Raw genomic sequence first — 18,705 nt, forward strand, 5'->3', positions numbered from 1 at the left:
GAAACTCACTCTGTTTTTCTGTTTTCTTCCTTAATTCATTTTCTTTGAATTCACTGATCTTGGGGCTGCAGAGATGGCTTAGGGGTTAAGGTGCCTGGAAAGTCTAAGGACTCAGGTTCAGTTCCTCAGTACCTACATAAGCCAGATGCATGAGGTGGTGCACATGTCTGGGGTCTGTTTGCAGTGGCCCTGGTGCACCCATTCTCTCTGTGTCTCTTTCATTCTCTCTCAAATAAATAAATAAATAAAATATTTTTTAAAAATTCATCCTTTTGACTTGTGCGCAGAACATGGCGTCACTGAGCAGTGTCTGCTGATTGACCTGGGGTGGTCACCACCCGCAGCCCGGGACATGGAGGGGTCTGAGTACTTTGCCATTGCAAATGTCACTTCCCAGGGCCAGGCTGAAGATGAGAGGGTGGAGGGGGCCTTTCCTGTGACCATGCTGCTGGGAGATGGTGTGGGCCCCAAGCTCATGCATGCGGTCAAGGAGGTGTTCAAAGCTGCCTGAGTCCCAGTGGAGTTCCAGGAGCATCACCCGAGTGAGTGCAGAAAGAACATGGCCTCTGAGGAGAAGCTGAAACAGGTGCTGAGTTGTACGAAGGAGAACAAAGTTGCCATCGTTGGAAAGATTCATACCCCAATGGAGTGTAAGCTTCCTGTGATATGAGGCCGAGGTGTAAGTTGGACTTATTTGTTAATGTAGTTCATATGGAGTCCCTTCCTGGGTACAAGACTCGGCACAACACTCTAGACCTGGTGATAAGTCAAGAGCAGACAGAAGGGGAATCTAGCTCTCTGGACCATGAGAGTGCAAGGGGTGTAACTGAGTGTGTCAACATTATCACTCAAACCAAGTCCCAGCGGAGTGCGAAGTTTGCCTTTGACTACACTGCCAGGAAGGGGCAGAACAAGGTCAGAGCTGTCCACAAGGCCAACATCATGAAACTTGGGGATGGGTTGTTCCTGCAGTGATGTGAGAAAGTTGCTGAACTGTACCCCAAAAATCAAATTTGAGACAATGATAATGCATGCAGCTGGTGAAGAATCCTTACCAATTTGATGTACGTGATGCCTGACCTATATGGGAGCATTATTGGCAATCTGGCTGCTGGCCTTGTTGGAGTTGCTGGCGTGGCTCCTGGTGAGAGCTATAGCTCAGAGTATGCAGTTTTTGAGATGGGGGCCTGGCACCCATTTGCCCCAGCAGTGGGTAGCAATATAGCCAATCCCACAGCCCTGCTGCTGTCAGCTTCCAACATGCTGTGGCCCCTCAGTCTTGAGCACCACTCCAGCATGAGTGCAGATGCAGTGAAGGTGATCACAGTTGGCAAGCTGTTGCCACTGGTGGCTGTAGGTGTGGACTCAAGACATGGGCAGCTACAGCACCACGAATGACTCCAAGTCTGTCATTGTCCACCTGCACCCCCATGGGGGCTAGAGCCCTAAACTCCCTCCAGCTTCACAAGGACCATGCTTCCTATATATCCCTTCAGTACAATGGACCAGGGAAGAAACAGTGAACCATAATCACTTTTCTGAGTGGAGGCTAGGTTGTCCTGAGTCTGGTTTCCTTAGGAAACTGCTGGGCGGTGGGTGTTAGGGATAGGGCCCATGCCACAGGATGATGACAATTCCCCCCCGCCACACACACACACACACACACACACACACACACACACACACACACACACACGGGTTCAAACCTCTGACATGGATGGCTATGCTACTTTCCAGGACTTCGCCGGAGCTTTCATCACAGCGCTGCCCACCTCTTAAATCCTGTCCACCCAAGCTCTGTGTAAACTGTATAACAATAAACAGGTGCTACACCAAAAAAAAAAAAAAAAAATCATTCGTTTGAATTCTTTTTCTGGAATTTTATTCCTTTCAATCTTTGAAGCAGCTGGAAAAATATGAACTTTAACTTTTGGAGAGGGTATATTGCCTTGCTTTGACATTTCTTGTAGTTCTAAATGGAGATCAGAGCATCTAAAGACTTTCATGTAAGGACCTTGGTTAGGGAAAAGTTTACCTTGATGTATCCTAGGATATGGGACTGTTGTAAAGTGTAGATCTTTCCAAATGAGTATTATAGTATGATTTCCCTGTTACTTCTGTTTTGGTATTAGTGTGCTTTGGCACAGTATATACAGTGCCAAAGTGTGAGGATCTCATATTCTATGATGATTTCACAAGACTGCAATATTTCCATACAACTGAATGCTCTGGTGAAGTACAATACTGGCCCACAAGACAGATGCTGGCTGGGACAGAGTGGCACTGTTTTCTGTGAGTTCCAGGGGAAAGGAAAATATAGGCTTTGTGTTTCTCAAAGACAGAAGGTCAGGCTCAATCTTCTCAAGACAGCTCCCACAATATTTACACCTCAGGAAACACAGAAGTCACCAGCTACAACTCACCATGCATCTTCCAAACAAGTTGTCCACACTGCCTTTCGTTCTGCATCTTTTTCCAGGTGCCTTGGGAGACTCGGGCTTTCTTTGTCTTCCAGGGTTGGCAGTGGGTGGGGGGAGGGATGCCCACAGCAGCAACTGCTCCATCTTCATAGACCCCCCCCAGCAGAATCCCCTTGAACTAATAGGCCCCAGCTAGGCACACACTGTTCCTGCCAGCCATGTTCCCACCCCCAGATGTCATTTCTGCTGTATAATCCTTAGCCAAGATAATGTGTCATAGCTGTATTTCTTTTCTTTCTCCTTTTTTTTTTTTTCCCTGAGGTAAGGTCTCACTCTAGCCCAGGCTGACCTCAAATTCACTATGTAGTCTCAGGGTGGTCTTGAACTCATGGCAATCCTCCTACCTCTACCTTCCCAGTGCTGGGATTAAAGGTGTACACCATCACACCTGGTTCTTATAGCTATATTTCACTTCAGGTGAAACCAAGTGTGCTACTTTGAATTTATGTCCCCCATAGGCTTGGGTGTTTTAAGTTTTCAGGAGCTGAAGAAATGGCTTAGCGGTTAATGCTCCTGCCTGAGAAGCCTAAGGACCCAAGTTTAATTCCCCAGTACCCATGTAAGCCGGGTGCACAGGGTAGCACATGTGTCTAGAGTTCGTTTGCAGTGGCTATAGGCCCTGGTGTGCCCATTCTCTGTCTCTCTGCCTCTTTCTCTTGCTCTCTCTCAAATAAATAAAATATTTTTGAAAGGTTTTCAGCTTCAGCAACTAGCAGGCAGACTAGCAAGGGTGTGTCACTGGAGCTGAATCTTCATTCTACCCAAAAGGTATGCAGAGAGGTTTTGAGCTCTGGCTGTGATTGCTTGTGGTGCTGGCTGCTTGGTGGTGTGTCTCTGTGTGGACTTAGGAATGGGAACCATCTTCTTCCACCATTTGAGGAAACTTCCTCTGAATCTATAAACTTGAAAGAAATAAATATTTTCCTCCCATAAACTGTGTTTGGTTTTGATGTTCATCCCAGTAGCATGGAACCGACTACAACACAGAGAATTTTTATTTATTTACTTATTTATTTTAGACAGGGTCTTTCTATGGATCCCTGGCCGGCCTAGAACTTACTGTGTAGACCTGATTGGCCTCAAACTTGCAGCCATTCTTCCTCTGACTCCTGGGTGCTGGCATCATAGTCCTATACTACCATACCTAGCTGAGAATATGGTCATTATTCTAGTTAGCATATGCACACAGAAATTTTCTTTTATTGATCATCATAAATTTTCACACATTCAGAAATAACCAGCAGACTTGGTCAGTGACTTATAACTTACCTAATTACATAAAATATTACCAAAATAAAAAAGAATGTAGTCAAAAAGGATACAAGAAATAACTAAATAGTATAACACATGACTATGAAAGCATCTGAAAAGAGACATTTGCAAGAGTGGAGACATAAATATTCTGACATGATAAGAATCATTTTTTTTTTCTTTGTAGCAAACTTTTATTTAAATCTTACATAAAACTCAAGCTTTATAAAAGGCCAACATAAAGCCGGGCGTGGTGGCACATGCCTATAATCTCAGCACTCGGGAGGCAGAGGTAGGAGGATCGCCACGAGTTCGAGGCCACCCTGAGACTACATAGTGAGTTCCAGGTCAGCCTGGGCTAGAGTGAGATCCTACCTCGAAAAATCAAAAATAAATAAATAAATAAAAGGCCAACATAATTGAAAATTGGTTTCTCCTTCTAAGGACTGAAGTCTCCAGAGCTTGAAACAGTTTAAAAATAAGCAAACAAATAAAACAACAAATACAAAAGTTATTTTAGCTCAAAAGCTGTACAATCAAAGTTATCTTAAAGGAATCATTTTTTTAAAAAAAATATTTTATTGTGGAGAGAGAGAGAGTGAAAGACAGATAGAGAATGGGCATACCAGGGCTTCCAGCCACTGCAAACAAACTCCAGATGCATGTGCCACCTTGTGCATCTGGCTTATGTGGGTCCTGGGGAATTGAACCTAGGTCCTTTGGCTTTGTAAGCAAGCATCTTAACCACTAAGCCATCTCTCCAGCCAAAGAATCATTTCTTACAAGATTATATAACCAAGGATAAAGCAAATAAAAGAAACAGTAACACAAAAAATAGTCTTCTTACTTCTGATTAATAGAATTTTTTTTTTTTTTGATTTTTCAAGGTAGGGTCTCATTCTAGTCCAGGCTGACCTGGAAGTCACTATGTAGTCTCAGAATGGCCTTGAACTCAAAGTGATCCCCCTACCTCAGCCTCCTAAGTGCTGAGATTAAAGGCATACACCACCATGCCTGGCTACAATAAAGTGTTAATAACATAAATAGTTTACCTTTCTCATTTTATTTCCTCATATGTTTTTAATTCCTAAAGCACTTATGCTATTGACTGCCTTGATTGTTTCTGGAAGTATTTCAAGGATACTGCATTTGGCTTGAGATGTGTGTGTGTAATCTACTTTTTTTGTTGTTTGGTTTTCAAGATAGGGTCTCACTCTAGCCCAGGTTGACCTGGACTTCACTATGTTGTCCCAGGGTGGCCTCGAACTCACAGCAATCCTCCTACCTCTGCCTCCCAAATGCTGGAATTAAAGGCATGTGCCACCACACCCGGCATAATCTACTTTTATTTGAGAAAAATTCCTGTCAGGTTAAAGGTTTTTATTTACTATGTTAACTTATATGATTGTTAGAGAAATATTTAATACTTTATTCCAAGAAATCCCAATGTAAATAACTTAGTATATATTTTCATAATACTTGGGGTTTTTTTGAGGTAGGGTCTCTCTCTAGTCTAGGCTGATGTGGAAATCATGTAGTCTCAGACTGGCCTTGATTTACAGTGATCCTCCTACTATTAAAGGCGTGTGCCACCATGCCTGACACAGAATTCTTAAGAATTAATTATAAATGTACAGATAGGCTTGGCTTTGATATAAGAAACAATCAATAGAATGTGACTGAGATAAAGTGTTCAGAATCGACAATATTTAATATGTTTCGAGAAAATATAACAGTTTGTGTTTTTTCTTCTTTGTTTTTCAAGGTAGGATCTCACTCTAGCCCAGGCTGACCTGGAATTCACTATGTAATCTTAGGGTAGCCTCGAACTCACAGTGATCCCACTACCTCTGCCTCTTGAGTGCTGGCATTAAAGGTGTGCAACACTACACCCGGATTTTTGTGATTTTCAATTGTCTAGTTCAGAAGGGCTTAACAACAGATAGAAGTATAAATAAAGACAAACCACCAAATAGACAAAAATGTAATTCTCAGTGTTGATACTGAAAACAGTGTTAGAATGTATTATTATTTGAATCATGGGAGAAAGGTAGGCTAAGGCCCACATATACAGAAATGACCCAAGCAATAAAAACAGGGTACGTTTTCTTCAGATAATTCTATAACTGCTATACAGTCCAAAAGGAAGAACAATTCTAATAAGACAGTATCTTTAAAAATAATCCGTTTATATCTCCAAAATTCAACAAGCTCACCAGACTACAAAGTATGGATAAAGATAAGAAGTTGCCCTTTTCTTTCTTTTTTTTTCTTTTTTGTCTGTGTACTTGGGTTTGAACCCAGGGTACTTGTACAAAGCCAGACAGGTGATCTGCCATTACGCCATTTGCCCAGCCTTCTTTTTACTTTTAATTTTGAGATGGAATTTTACTAAGTTGTCCAGGTTGGCCTTGAGCTTTCAATCCCCCTGCCTCAGCCTCCCAAGAAGCTGGGAATGATCTATGCCACCAAGAAGCTAGGATTTGTCTACACCACAAATCCCAGTAAATATGCCTTCTTGAAGTTGCCACATCTCTAGATTGATTAAAAAAAAAAAAAAACCATGAAAAAGCTAGGTATAAGTTGTTTGGTATGTTGAGACACAGGATTGCTTGAGCCTAGAGTCAAAACAGAGAGCCAAAATGATTCTGAATTTCTTAAGGACACATATTGAGGAAGAGAACTCCCCATTTAAATTTAAATTATGCACATATTTGGTAACATTTTATAAAAAATAAATGCCCAGATATAATAACAATTTAACTTAGTAGTTTCCTCCTTAATTTATCTTTTATAGCAGACATGTTAATTTCATTTTGAACATGATATGCCAAATATCCTGAGCTTCCAGGAATGAAGTCATGTAACTCCCCAAGGAATTTCTTCATGGAATCAATTGATATATAACCTATAAAAATAAGAAAAAACATACACACTTGAAATCATACACTCCAATTTTCAGTATCTAACTTATTAAAATTTTCTAAAGAACATTTTCAGAAAAGAACTTTACAAATGGTGAGAACAAAAATAAGTGAGAAATTTCTCTATGAAATCTGATGTGAGGAATCTGCCATTCCCTCTGCAGTCTCCTAACACTCTTTCAATGTTGTTTTTTAAATTATTTATTTGTTTCGTTTACAACATAGTGAGTTTCATTATAATACCTTCATATAGATATCATTTTACTTTGCTCATATTTGTCCCCTTTCTATCATTTTCCATCTCTTCTCCCCACTTTTGCTTTCTTAATACCTGTTAGAACATAGATACTTGATTAGCCACTTTGACTAGTAGGAGTGTGATGTCCAGATTGAGGCTGGAACATAAAAGTACCCAGACCAAAATAACTAGCTTAGATGACAATCATATAGAATAGCCCAAACAGTTCCTCTATTTGAGCAGGCAACATTTTCATGCACTGTTAACATTGTGGCAATATTTTTAGTGGAAAATTAATAGTAAAACCAATATTACTGTTCAGTTAACAAAGGTTAGAGGTGCAAGTAATTTTTATATTAGTAATAACCTGAAATATAAACCAGGTGTGGTGGTACACACCTTTTAATCCCAGCACTTGGAAAGCAGAGGTAGCCACTCTGAGACTACATAGTGAATTCCATGTCAGCCTGGACATGAATGAGACCCTACCTCAGAAAAACAAAAACAAAATAATCTGAAATATATATGAATATCAAAAGGCCTGGACCAATGGCAAGAACTTAAGGGTTCAATGATTTTAAGCACTAACTTGATAGTTTATTATTTGAATGATAGAATTTTATTATAATATAAATGTTTATTATTTATGCTAAAATTGAAGTCTAATTTAAAAGTAAACCCTGTATTAAAATAAATCTAGGGCTAAAGGGATGTGTTGCAGTCAGGTCCACATTGCTGGTAGAAATCACCCAACCAAGAGCAGCTTGTGGGGGGAAAAAAGGTTTATTTTGGCTTACAGGCTCAAGGGGGAAGCTCCACAATAGCAGGGGAAAACGATGGCATGAGAGGGTGGACATCACCCCCTGGCAAACATCAGGTGGACAATAGCAACAGGGGAGTGTGCCAAACACTGGCAAGGGAAAACTGGTTATAACACCCATAGGCCTGCCCCTAACAACACACTGCCTCCAGGAGGCTTTAATTTCCAATTGCTATCAGTTGGGGAGACTAGCATTCAGAATACCTAAGTTTATGAGGGACACCTGAATCAAACCACCACATTCTACCCCTGGACCCCATAAACTGATAACCATACATAATTTAAAATACAATCCATTCTGTCCAACTTTAAAAGTCCCCATAGCTTTTATTAATCCCAATGATGTTCATATATACCCATAGTTCAAGATCTTTTAACTGAGCCATAATAACAAAAAATCCCCCCAAAAAACCATAATGGCACAGAATAAATACTCACACTGCAAAAGATGGCATTAGGCATAGCAAAGAAATATTCAATCAATACAAGATTTAAAACAACCAGGGCAAGCATCAAACTCTGTAACTTCAAGTCCAATAACTCTAGCCAGTGACAAATCTCCAAGTTCAATAATTCTAACCAGCAACAAGTCTCTGGAGTTTCAATTCTGCCCCTTCAGCTAGGCTACTCACAGTCCTGGAAAACTTCATCAGGGCCAGCAGCTTTCCTTAGCAGTCATCCCATGGTCCTGGCATCTCCACTAGGTCTCCACTGTAATCCACAGTTCATGCTCATGGCCGCATTGGGTCTCCTTGCAGGCATCCAGCAAACCTGCTTCACATTGCCCATGGCCATTTCCAAAACACAAGACCATGTTACAAATTCAGTGACCCTCTCTTTCCTGCATTTACTATACTCCACAATACCAGGTGGGTGCCAATTTGTTAATCCATGGGGGAATAAAGCAGACTTCGAAGAATAGGACACTCCTTGAGCACTCAGGCCCCTTCAAAAGAGTCTACATTCTTCCTGTTGCCCCAGTGCAGATCAACCAGCCCAATCTCAAAGGTTGCAGCTAAACAGGCAGTAGTTCACCCAAAGATTTTTCTTTCTGTGCCATATCCTGCTGCTCATACCACTTCATTTCTATACAAAGCAACCCTGCATAGGTTCTCAGGACACAGGCATAACAGCAAGCTTTTCACATAAACTGCCAGCCCAGTCCAAGCAAAGCTCTTTCTCACCCTCATAAGCTAAACCTCACAGTCCATAGTTTTTACTGCATTCAGGTCTTTCAACTCTGACAAGAATAATCCATCAAGCTGCACTTACAGCACTGCAAGACACACAGACTGGCCTCAAACTCACAGTGATTCTCCTACTTCAGTCTTCTGAGAACTGGGATTAAAGGTGTGTACCACCACACCTGACTAGAAAGACTTTTAAATAAACAATGAAAAAGCCTGTCCCTTCCTGGCTTATGAGGCTGTAGGACAAGGAGGCTGATAATTCTAAGTGATATGGAAGCAGAAAAACTGAGTAATATAACTACTTATCTCTCCTCAAGACAAAGGCTGTATAACCTGAGGCAATACAGGGAAAATCAGTCCCTAATGCACTAGCTCAGACTAGCTGTTAGAGGTACTTGCTTGTTCAGGTCCTCATGACCATTAGGGACTTGAAGATAACAGAGGAAGGACTGGCATTACTGAGGGAACTGGGCATGAGAGTCAGTGTTTGATGCCTAGTTCACTGGATCTGATAGAACTGAGTTCTCAGAAAAGCTAAGAAACAGGTTGAGGCCAGGCTTGGTGGCACACACCTTTAATCCCAGCACTTGGGAGGCAGAGGTAGGAGAATCACTGAGTTCAAGACCACTCTGAGACTACATAGTGAACTCCAGGTAAGCCCAGGCTAGAGTGAGACTCTACCTCAAAAAAACAAAAAAACAAAAAAAAAAAAAAAAAGAAGAAAGAAAGAAAGAAAGAGAGGAAGAAAGAAAGAGGCTGATTCAGAAGAGACCTCAGGACTGGACTGGGAAATAGTGAGATGTGATTTTTATGAGGTAGGAGACACTCTGGCAGACCTGAATGATTCTGACCTGTAAATCAGGTTTGCAAAGTGCAAAAGCAATCAAGAAAGGATGACATGAGAGAAAAGCAGACAAAGGGTCTGCTCTGGTCACTAAAGGGCAAATATGGTAAGATCTGTGTAGAGTCAGAGTTCCTAGAGAACTAATTAACACAGCACTAAGTGTGTGGTGAGCTTCTAGAAGGTACTTACTCATGGAAGAAAAGACTAAGCTTGTCCTAGGGGTGAGCAGTTCTCCCCCAAGAGCAGGAGGTATAAAGTATACTGGAGATGGAGATTGTTCACCCAACCTGGAATCCTTTCAGCAGCCACATGTTGTCAATTGGAAGGCAAAAGGATAGAGTACTGGACCAGCGCCTGTTAGAACTGAGGGGTTGAGTACAGCATAAGACAAGGCAGGCTAGCGTGAGCCCCTGGGACTGAGCCAGGCTGAGCAGCATAAGCCAGACCCATTGAGACTTCTGGGATTGGGGTGATGCAACATGACCCTGTGGCAACAGCAGTAACACAGGGCAAGAGGGCCTTAAAGGACCAGAAATCATCTGAGTATACTCCCTTAGACAATCTCGGCTGAATAAGCCTATTCTGAACAAAGACACAAAGAGCTACAATTTTCTTATCAACTGCACCTGGTACAGTCTGTTTCTTAGGATTCTCCTTATAAGTCTGAACCCCAACCTGGCTCAGTGCTTCAGTCTTCATCCCACTGGAAGACTGCTGCCCCTCACTGTTTCTCTCAATAGTCTGTCTGTAGAGATCAAGTCCAATGTTCTCTTTCATGCTTTTCTCTTACACTTTCCGTACAAACCTTATCTCAAAATGCAGCTGTTTTCAAAAACCCTTTGTCTAACTGCCCTCTGGCTTCTGAAACCTGCTTGTTATTAAAACTTTCTGCTCATGGCCTCCGTCACACAGACAGTAAACTTTATTTTTTATTTGTTTATTTATCTTTTTTTTTTTTCCAAGGTAGGGTTTTACTCTAGGCCAGGCTGACCTGGAATTCACTATGTAGTCTCAGGGTGGCCTTAAACTCACAGCACTCTCTGCCTCCCAAGTGCCATCATGCCTGGCATTTTTTGATCTTTTCTATCATTGATGGGTTTAAAGTTTACTGTCTGAGCTGGGCATAGTGATGCACTCCTTTAATTCCAGCACTTGGGAGGTAGAGGTAGAAGGATCATCATAAGTTCCAGACCAGTCTGAGACTACATAGTGAATTCCAGGTCAGCCTGAACTAGAGTGAAACCCTACCTCGAAAAACCAAAACAAAGAAAAAGAAAAAAAAAAAGAAAGAAAAGATCAGAAACGACACTAAACTATCTATAAAAGCTCTTTGTGCCAGTGACAGGGTGCTCAGGCTTTGGAAATTATTCCCCTAAGTCCATGTCAACATGAATAAAACTGATTCTCCACTCTGCCTCTGGTGCCTGTTTTGTGAGCAGTATTTTTTTTGTAACCAATGGAGGGATACTGTCATAGAAAACCAAGATGTGAGGTAGGTAGGCATATTGCTGGGACTCAGTATTAGTAAAAATCAACTATAATTGCTCTCACTGCTCTCGTTTTTCTCTACATTAACCTAATTATCCTTTACTGAGGTAAATTGGCTTTCCTTTCATGGTAGAAAATAAAGCCATTAGGCTAAGTGTATAGCTTAGTGGTAGAGTGCTTGCTTAGCACTGGGTTTGATTCCCAGAAAACGTCTCCTTCTGTGTGTCTGTGTGTTCATATACATGTACATACATGGCCCCTTTGGTCACCTGAATAAGAATGACTTGATATGCTATGTATTATATCTAAAAATCCAGAAAAGACTGTGATTAGCCCAACTCAAAGCAGGTATTCAGACACAAAGCAACTGTTGAAGTTGTAAAATAAACTAATGCTTTAAAAATGCCTGTTTCACCGGGTGTGGTGGCTCATGCCTTTAATCCCAGCGCTCAGGAGGCAGAGGTAGGAGGATCACCATGAGTTGGAGGCCAGCCTGAGACTACATAGTGCATTTCAGGTCAGCCTGGGCTGGAGCAAGACCCTACCTCAAAACAACCAACCAAACAAAAAATGCCTGTTTCTGCATTATCCAAATGAGAGGATGAAAAGCATTCCTGGAGGACAATTTCATAGTGTCTGTGGTAGCCAGGCACCCAGATGACTCTCAATGAGAACTCACCTCCTGGTATTTACAAACATGTGTAATCCCTGACTGCTTTGTATTTGGTTTGGTCTCTGACCATTAGTACATGTATGAAATGATTAGGTATGTCACTTCTGAGAGAAAGATATGAAAAAGACTGTAGCTTCTATCTTGGAATTCTCTTTCTCACATTTGATTTCTCAGAGAAAGAAGGTATTGAATTTTAAACAGCCCTATGAAGAGGTCCACTTGGTGAGGAGTATTTAGCCAAAACATAGCAAGGCCTCAAGGCCTGCCTACAACCACATGACTGAGTTCTAAAGTGGACTCCCCCACCTACAGGCCAAATTGTGCCTTAGAATGAATATAGCCTTGAAGACAACTTCACTGAAAACTTATGAGAGACTGTGAAGTACTCAGCTAATATGCTCCTGGACTCTGACCCTTAGAAACTGTGAAACAGGGCTGGAGAGATGGCTTAATGGTTAAGGTGTTTGCCTGCAAAGTCTAAGGACCCAGGTTCAATTCCACAGTACCCACATAAAGCCAGATGCACAAGGTGTCACATGTGTCTGGAGTTCATCTAGAATGGCTAGAGGCCCTGGTGTGCCAATCTTTCTGTCACTGTCTCTCTCTCTTTCTCTCTCAAATAAATAAATATTTTTTAAAAAAAAGAAATTTTGAGACTGGAGAGATGGGTTTAGTGTTAAGGCACTTGTCTGTGAAGCCTAAGGACCCAGGTTCAATTCCCCAAATCCAAGTATTCCAAACTGGCCTTGAACTAGCTATGTAGCTGAGGATGACCTTAAACTTCTTGTTCTTCCTCCTACCTCCTGAGTGCTTGGATTAAACCCACACTAGGTTTATGTGGTGCTGGTAGAAAATCTCAGGTCTTCCTGTATATTAAGCAAGCACTCTACCAACTGAGCTTCATTTTCAGCCCCCTGTCTGGTTTTTCTTAATTTTATTTTTGTCCCTTTAACATTTTATTTTTTTATTTTTTGAGGTAGGGTCTCACTCTAGCCCAGGGTGACCTGGAATTCACTATGTAGTCTCAGGGTGGCCTAGAACTCATGGCAATCCTCCTACCTCTGCCTCCCGAGTACTGGATTAAAGGCATGTGCTACCACACCCAGCTTAACATTTTATTTTTATTTATTTACTTATGAGTGAGAGAGAGAAAGAGAGAGAATATGTATGGGTTCACCAAGACCTCTAGCCACTGCAAATGAACTCCAGACACATACACACATACATCACCATGTGCATCTGGCTTATGTTGGTACTGGGGAGTTGAACCTGGCTTCTCAGGCATGTGCCTTAACTGCTATGCCAGCTCTCCATCCCTGTTTTTTTTTTTTTTTTTTTTTGAGACAGCTTCTCACACAGGAGTCAAACTGGTCTGGAACTCATTATAGTACAGACTGGCCTCATACTCACAGAGATCCTCCAGTTTAGCCTTCCAAATACTGGCATGAATCACCATGCCCAGATACATGCCATTTGCTTTATACTAGTAGACTAAAACTATTTGATACATTCCACTAAATAACTAATATAGTATGCATTACAGGTTCTTGATTTATTTATTAGAGCCTTTGACTTGAAAATTTTCACCAGCAATGCATTTATGATTATTAGTAATTGGGTTTTTTTTTTTTTTGCTCTTTATTAATCACAATTCAACTCTCAATCAGAACCTTTTTTTTTTTAACTTTTATTTATTTATTTGCATGTGTATGAGCCAGGGTCTCTTGCTGCTGCAAATGAATGCCAGATGCTTGTAGCACTCTTTGTGTCTGACTTACACTTACATAGGTGGCTTGGGAATTGAACCTGGGCCAGAAGGTTTTGCAAGCAAGAACATTTAGCCACTGAGCGATTCTCCTCCCTCCACCTCCTCTCTCTCTTTTTTTGTTTTGTTCTTTTTGAATTAGGGTCTCACTCTAGCCCAGACTGAACTGGAATTCACTTTGTAGTTCTAGCCTGGCCTCAAACTCACAGCAATCCTCCTACCTCTGCCACCTGAGTGTTGGTATTAAAGGTGTGCACCACTACACCCTTTCAGAATTTATTAATTTCAAATTGAAGGGGTTTAATTCCAATAAAAAACAATAAAACGGCTTGGCATGGTGGCACATACCTTTAACCCCAGCACTTGTAAGGCAGAGTAGGAGGATCACTGTGAATTCAAGGCCAGCTTGAATTCCAGGTCAGCCTGGGCTAAAGTAAGACACTATCAAGAAAAAAAAAAAAAACACAAAACAATAAAACAGCCAACAGCCAGGCATGATGGCACATGTACATCCCAGCACTCAGGAGGGGAGGGTGAGGTAGGGGGATTGCTATGAGTTCCAGGCCAGCCTGAGACTAATTCCAGGTCAGCCTTATCTAGAACAAGACATACCTCAAAAAAACAAAAATCAGGGCTGGCTTAGTGGTTAAGGCATTTGCCTGCAAAGCCAAAGGACCCAGGTTCCATTCCCCAGGACCCACATTAGCCAGATGCACAAGGGGCTACATGCGTCTGGAGTTCATCTGTAGTGGCTGGAAGCCCTGGCATGCCCATTCTCCCAATCTCATTCTCTCTCTCTCTCTCTCTCTCTCTCTCTCTCCCCCAAATAAATAAATTAAATTAAAATATTTTTTAAAAATCAGGGCTTGAGAGATGGCTTATCAGTTTAGATGTTTGCCTGCAAAGCCAAAGGACCTTGGTTCAATTCCCCAGGACCCAACTAAGCCAGTTGAACAAGGTGATGCATGCATCTAGAGTTTGTTTGCTGGAGGCCCTGGCATGCCCTCTCAAATAAAGTTTTTGAAAAGCACAAACAAAAACAATAAAACAATTTAAAAAGCTGGGCATGGTGCATGCATCTGGAGTTCTTTGGCCGGAGGCCTGGCGTAGCCATTCTCTCTCTTTCTCTTCCTCTCTCCTCTTTCTCTTCTTGAAAATAAATAAATAAATGAGATATAGCCAAGCGTGGTGATGCACACCTTTCATCCCAGCACTCAGGAGGCAGAGGTAGGAGGATCATGTTGAGTTGAAGGCCACCCTGACACTACATAGTAAATTCTAGCTCAGCCTGGGCTAAAACAAGAATGTACCTTGAAAAGAAAAAAAAATTTTTTTTTTTTTTTTTGGTTTTTCGAGGTAGGGTCTCACTCTGACTCAGGCTGACCTGGAACTCACTATGTAGTCTCAAGATGGCCTTGAACTCTCGGCGATCCTCCTACCTCTGCCTCCCGAGTGCTGGGATTAAAGGCGTGCGCCACCACGCCCAGCTGAAAAGAAAATTTTTTAAAAGTGATACAAACATCTGGTATTCATTTACAGCAGCAAGAAACCCTGCCCCCCCACATGCATGCAACATGTGAAAATAAGGTTCAAAATTAAATAAAAATAAAAACAAAAATTGTGGAAGCTGGAGGTATAACTTAGTGTTAGAGTGCATAGTTAGCTCACTCATGGCCTTGGGTTTGATCCCTAACACTATTAAAAAAAATATAGGGGCTGGAGAGATGGCTTAGCGGTTAAACGCTTGCCTGTGAAGCCTAAGGACCCCGGTTCGAGGCTCGGTTCCCCAGGTCCCACGTTAGCCAGATGCACAAGGGGGCACACGCGTCTGGAGTTCGTTTGCAGTGGCTGGAAGCCCTGGCGCGCCCATTCTCTCTCTCCCTCTATCTGTCTTTCTCTCTGAGTCTGTCACTCTCAAATAAATAAATAAATAAAAATTAAAAAAAATATATAGAACTGGGAAGTTAACTCAGTTGATAAAGTGCTAGCAGGACCTAAATTCAATCCCCAGAACCCACATGAAAATGCCAAGCATGGTGGCATGCACTTGTAATTCCAGCACTGGAAAGGCAGAGACATGAGGATTCCGAGGGTTCTGTGGGTAACCAGTCTAACATCATTGGTGAGCTCCAGGCCAAGGAGAGACTGTCTCAAAAAAAGGTGCATGGTATCCCTTAGGAACACCATTCATGGCTATCCTCTGGCCACCACACATATGTGCATGTGCACCACATATACATGTACTTACACACACAGAAACACACACACATACATACATACCAAAAAAAATTAGCCAGGCTACTAGCACTTGGGAGGCAGAAGTAGGAGGATCACTATGAGTTTGAAGCCAGCATGAGACTACGTAGTACATTCCAAGTCAGCCTGGGCTAGAGTGAGACCCTACCTTGAAAAACAAAACAAGCCGGCTATGATGGTGCAGGTGGCGTAGGATACTGAAGAGGTGGAGGCAGGAGGATCAGGAGTTCCAGGCCAGCCTGGACTAAAGAAAAAGAAAACAAAACAAAACAAAACAAAGTGGATAGTGCCTGAGGCCAAACACCTAGAGCTGTCCTCTGGGCTACACAGACATGTGCATATACACATATGTACATTCACCCACACACAAACATGCACATACAACATAATAATAAAGATTCTGACTAACAAATTAGTTCATAATTGTTTCACACAATACTGTCATACACACACACACACACATATATATATATATATATATATATATATATATATATATATATATATATATATATGGCAGTAACCCTTCAGGCATAGCTCTTTTTAATATATTTTATTTTTAGTTATTTGAGAGTGAGAAAGAAGCAGAGAGAAAGAGAGAGGGAGAGAATGGGTATGCCAGGGTCTTCAGCCACTGCAAACGAATTGGCTCACATAGATTCTGGAGAGTTGAACCGGGATCCTCTGGCTTTGCAGGCAAACGCCTTAACTGCTAAGCCATCTCTCCAGCCCTACTGTCATATTTTTGAACATCTTCTTTTCTTTGTGTGTGTGTTTTTATAAAAACGGGTTTTTACTACGTAGTTCCAAGCTGGCCATGAACTCACCACCCTCCTGCCTCTGTATCTCAAATGCTAGAATTACAAGTTTGTGCCACTAGCAGTCTTAGCCAATTCCTTACCTGCTGAAACAGAGCTGTTAAATGTCCAAAAGTAAGTGTGTATCTTTATTGTATGGCTGGTTTTTATATATTTTGAGTGATTATTATTATCATTGTTATTATATTAGCCAGATGTTTCGTATGGGTACATCACGTGTTGGTACACTCTTTTCCCTCCTCCCTGCCCCCATTCTGTTGGGAGGCGCTCCTTAGTAGGGTTGCAGGTATTCCCAGGTTGTAGTTTATGTGTTGTGGGAAAAGCAGTCAGTTATTCTGGTGGGGGAGATGCCTCTGGGCATGATGTCTCAACCTGTGGCTCTTACAAACTTTCCACCCCCTCTTTTGCAAAATTTCCTGAGCAGTGGTGGGTGACTTTTAAGTCTACTTCAGTAATAAGCACTTAGGAGCCTCTGGATCTCTGCTTTGATAGTTTTTTTCTTTTCTTTTTTTTTTTTTTCTGTTTTTTTGAGGTAGGGTATTACTCTAACCCAGGTTGACCTGGAATTCACTCAGTATTCTGATGGTGGTCTTGAACTCACGGTGATCCTCCTACTTCTGCCTCCCAAGGGATGTGATTAAAGGTGTGCGCCACCAAGCCTGTCTTCGAACTTTGAACATATTAATAAGCATTTGTTAAGTCCAAATAAGCATTTTTTCTCTTTTTATAATCTTTTGGTGTGTATATGTGTGCATGTGGCTTATGTGAACAGATGCACATGCCTAGCACATACACATATGGAGATCAGAGGAAGACACTATGTGGCCTCCTACAATGTTCTTCTGCCTTATTTCCCTGAGACATGGTCTCTCACTGAGCTTGGATTGGCCAGGAAACCCTAGCAATCCTCCTATCTCTGCCTCCCTTACCAATGGGATTACAGGCATTCATGGCTATGCCTGGTTTTTTACATGGGTCATGGGGATCAAACTTAGGTCCTCATGCTTGAGCAACTTGTGCCCTTACCTGCCTAGCCACACCCCTAGCCCCAAACTTGAAGCAAAATTAATACTACCAATACACCATAACCATGGTGTAAGATATTTTACTTGAATATCCAAATTTGTTTGCACTCACTTGCTCCAAATATTAGGACATAAGGACATCTACTTAATTGTCCCTTGAAACACACAGCTGCTCTTGAAAGTCCTAGGACTATCAAAATTGGATACTAGTTTTCTTTGCTCTCTCCCAAACAGTCCAAAACCTTCATTTTTGTGTTTTGGTGGTGCTGAGGATCTAACCAAGACCCTTATACACAACAAGCAGGTGTTCTGCCACTATGCTTTATCTCCAGCCTATAAACCTTATTATCAAGGCACTTTTACAGTGGTATGGTAATATACATACATATGTATATATGTATATATATATATAAATCCTAGCACTTGAGAAGCTCCAGGACTATGAGTTTCTGTCTCTCAAAAAGGCTCAATGTGGGGCTGGATGGACTTCTTAATGGTTAAGGTGCTTGCTTGCAAAGCCTAACAGCCTGGGTACCATTCCCCAGTACCCATGTCAAGCCAGATGCACAAAGTGGCATGTGTGTATGGAGTTCATTCGCAGCGGCAAGAGGTCCTTGCATGCCCATTCTTTCTCTCCCTCTCTCTCCTTGCAAATAAATATTTTAGAAGGTTCAGTGGATAAACTGATTGCTACACAAGCATGAGGACCTGGTTTGGGATCCTCTATCCACCTATGCAAAAGCTGAACATGGAGGCATCATCTATAATGCCAGTATTGGTGAGGCAGAAACAGGAGCATGCATGAGGCCTGCTGGCTAGCCATCAGGCTAAGCTGATGAGCTCCAGGTCAGTGAGAAACTTCCTCAAAAAAAGAAGGTTAAGGGCTGAGAGAGGGCTCAGCAGTTAAGGCACTTGCTTGCAAACCTGATGACC

The 18,705-nt window shown here is 41.8% G+C and overlaps 1 protein-coding gene and 1 pseudogene across 1 annotated transcript in view; one reads left to right on the forward strand and one right to left on the reverse strand.

Annotated features, from left to right (window-relative positions):
- Positions 1 to 290: 290 nt before the first annotated feature.
- On the forward strand, positions 291 to 1,441 carry LOC101607661 (annotated as a pseudogene).
- A 5,049-nt stretch (positions 1,442 to 6,490) lies between these two features.
- Positions 6,491 to 18,705, reverse strand: part of Terb2 (telomere repeat binding bouquet formation protein 2) — a 43,691-nt gene continuing 31,476 nt past the window's right edge. Inside the window, exon 7 of the mRNA XM_004660726.1 lies at positions 6,491 to 6,639. Coding sequence (XP_004660783.1) covers positions 6,491 to 6,639 — 149 coding nt within the window. The remainder of the gene's footprint in view (positions 6,640 to 18,705) is intronic.

The sequence above is a fragment of the Jaculus jaculus genome, chromosome 8 (genome assembly GCF_020740685.1).
Source record: "Jaculus jaculus isolate mJacJac1 chromosome 8, mJacJac1.mat.Y.cur, whole genome shotgun sequence".
Lineage (NCBI taxonomy): Eukaryota > Metazoa > Chordata > Mammalia > Rodentia > Dipodidae > Jaculus > Jaculus jaculus.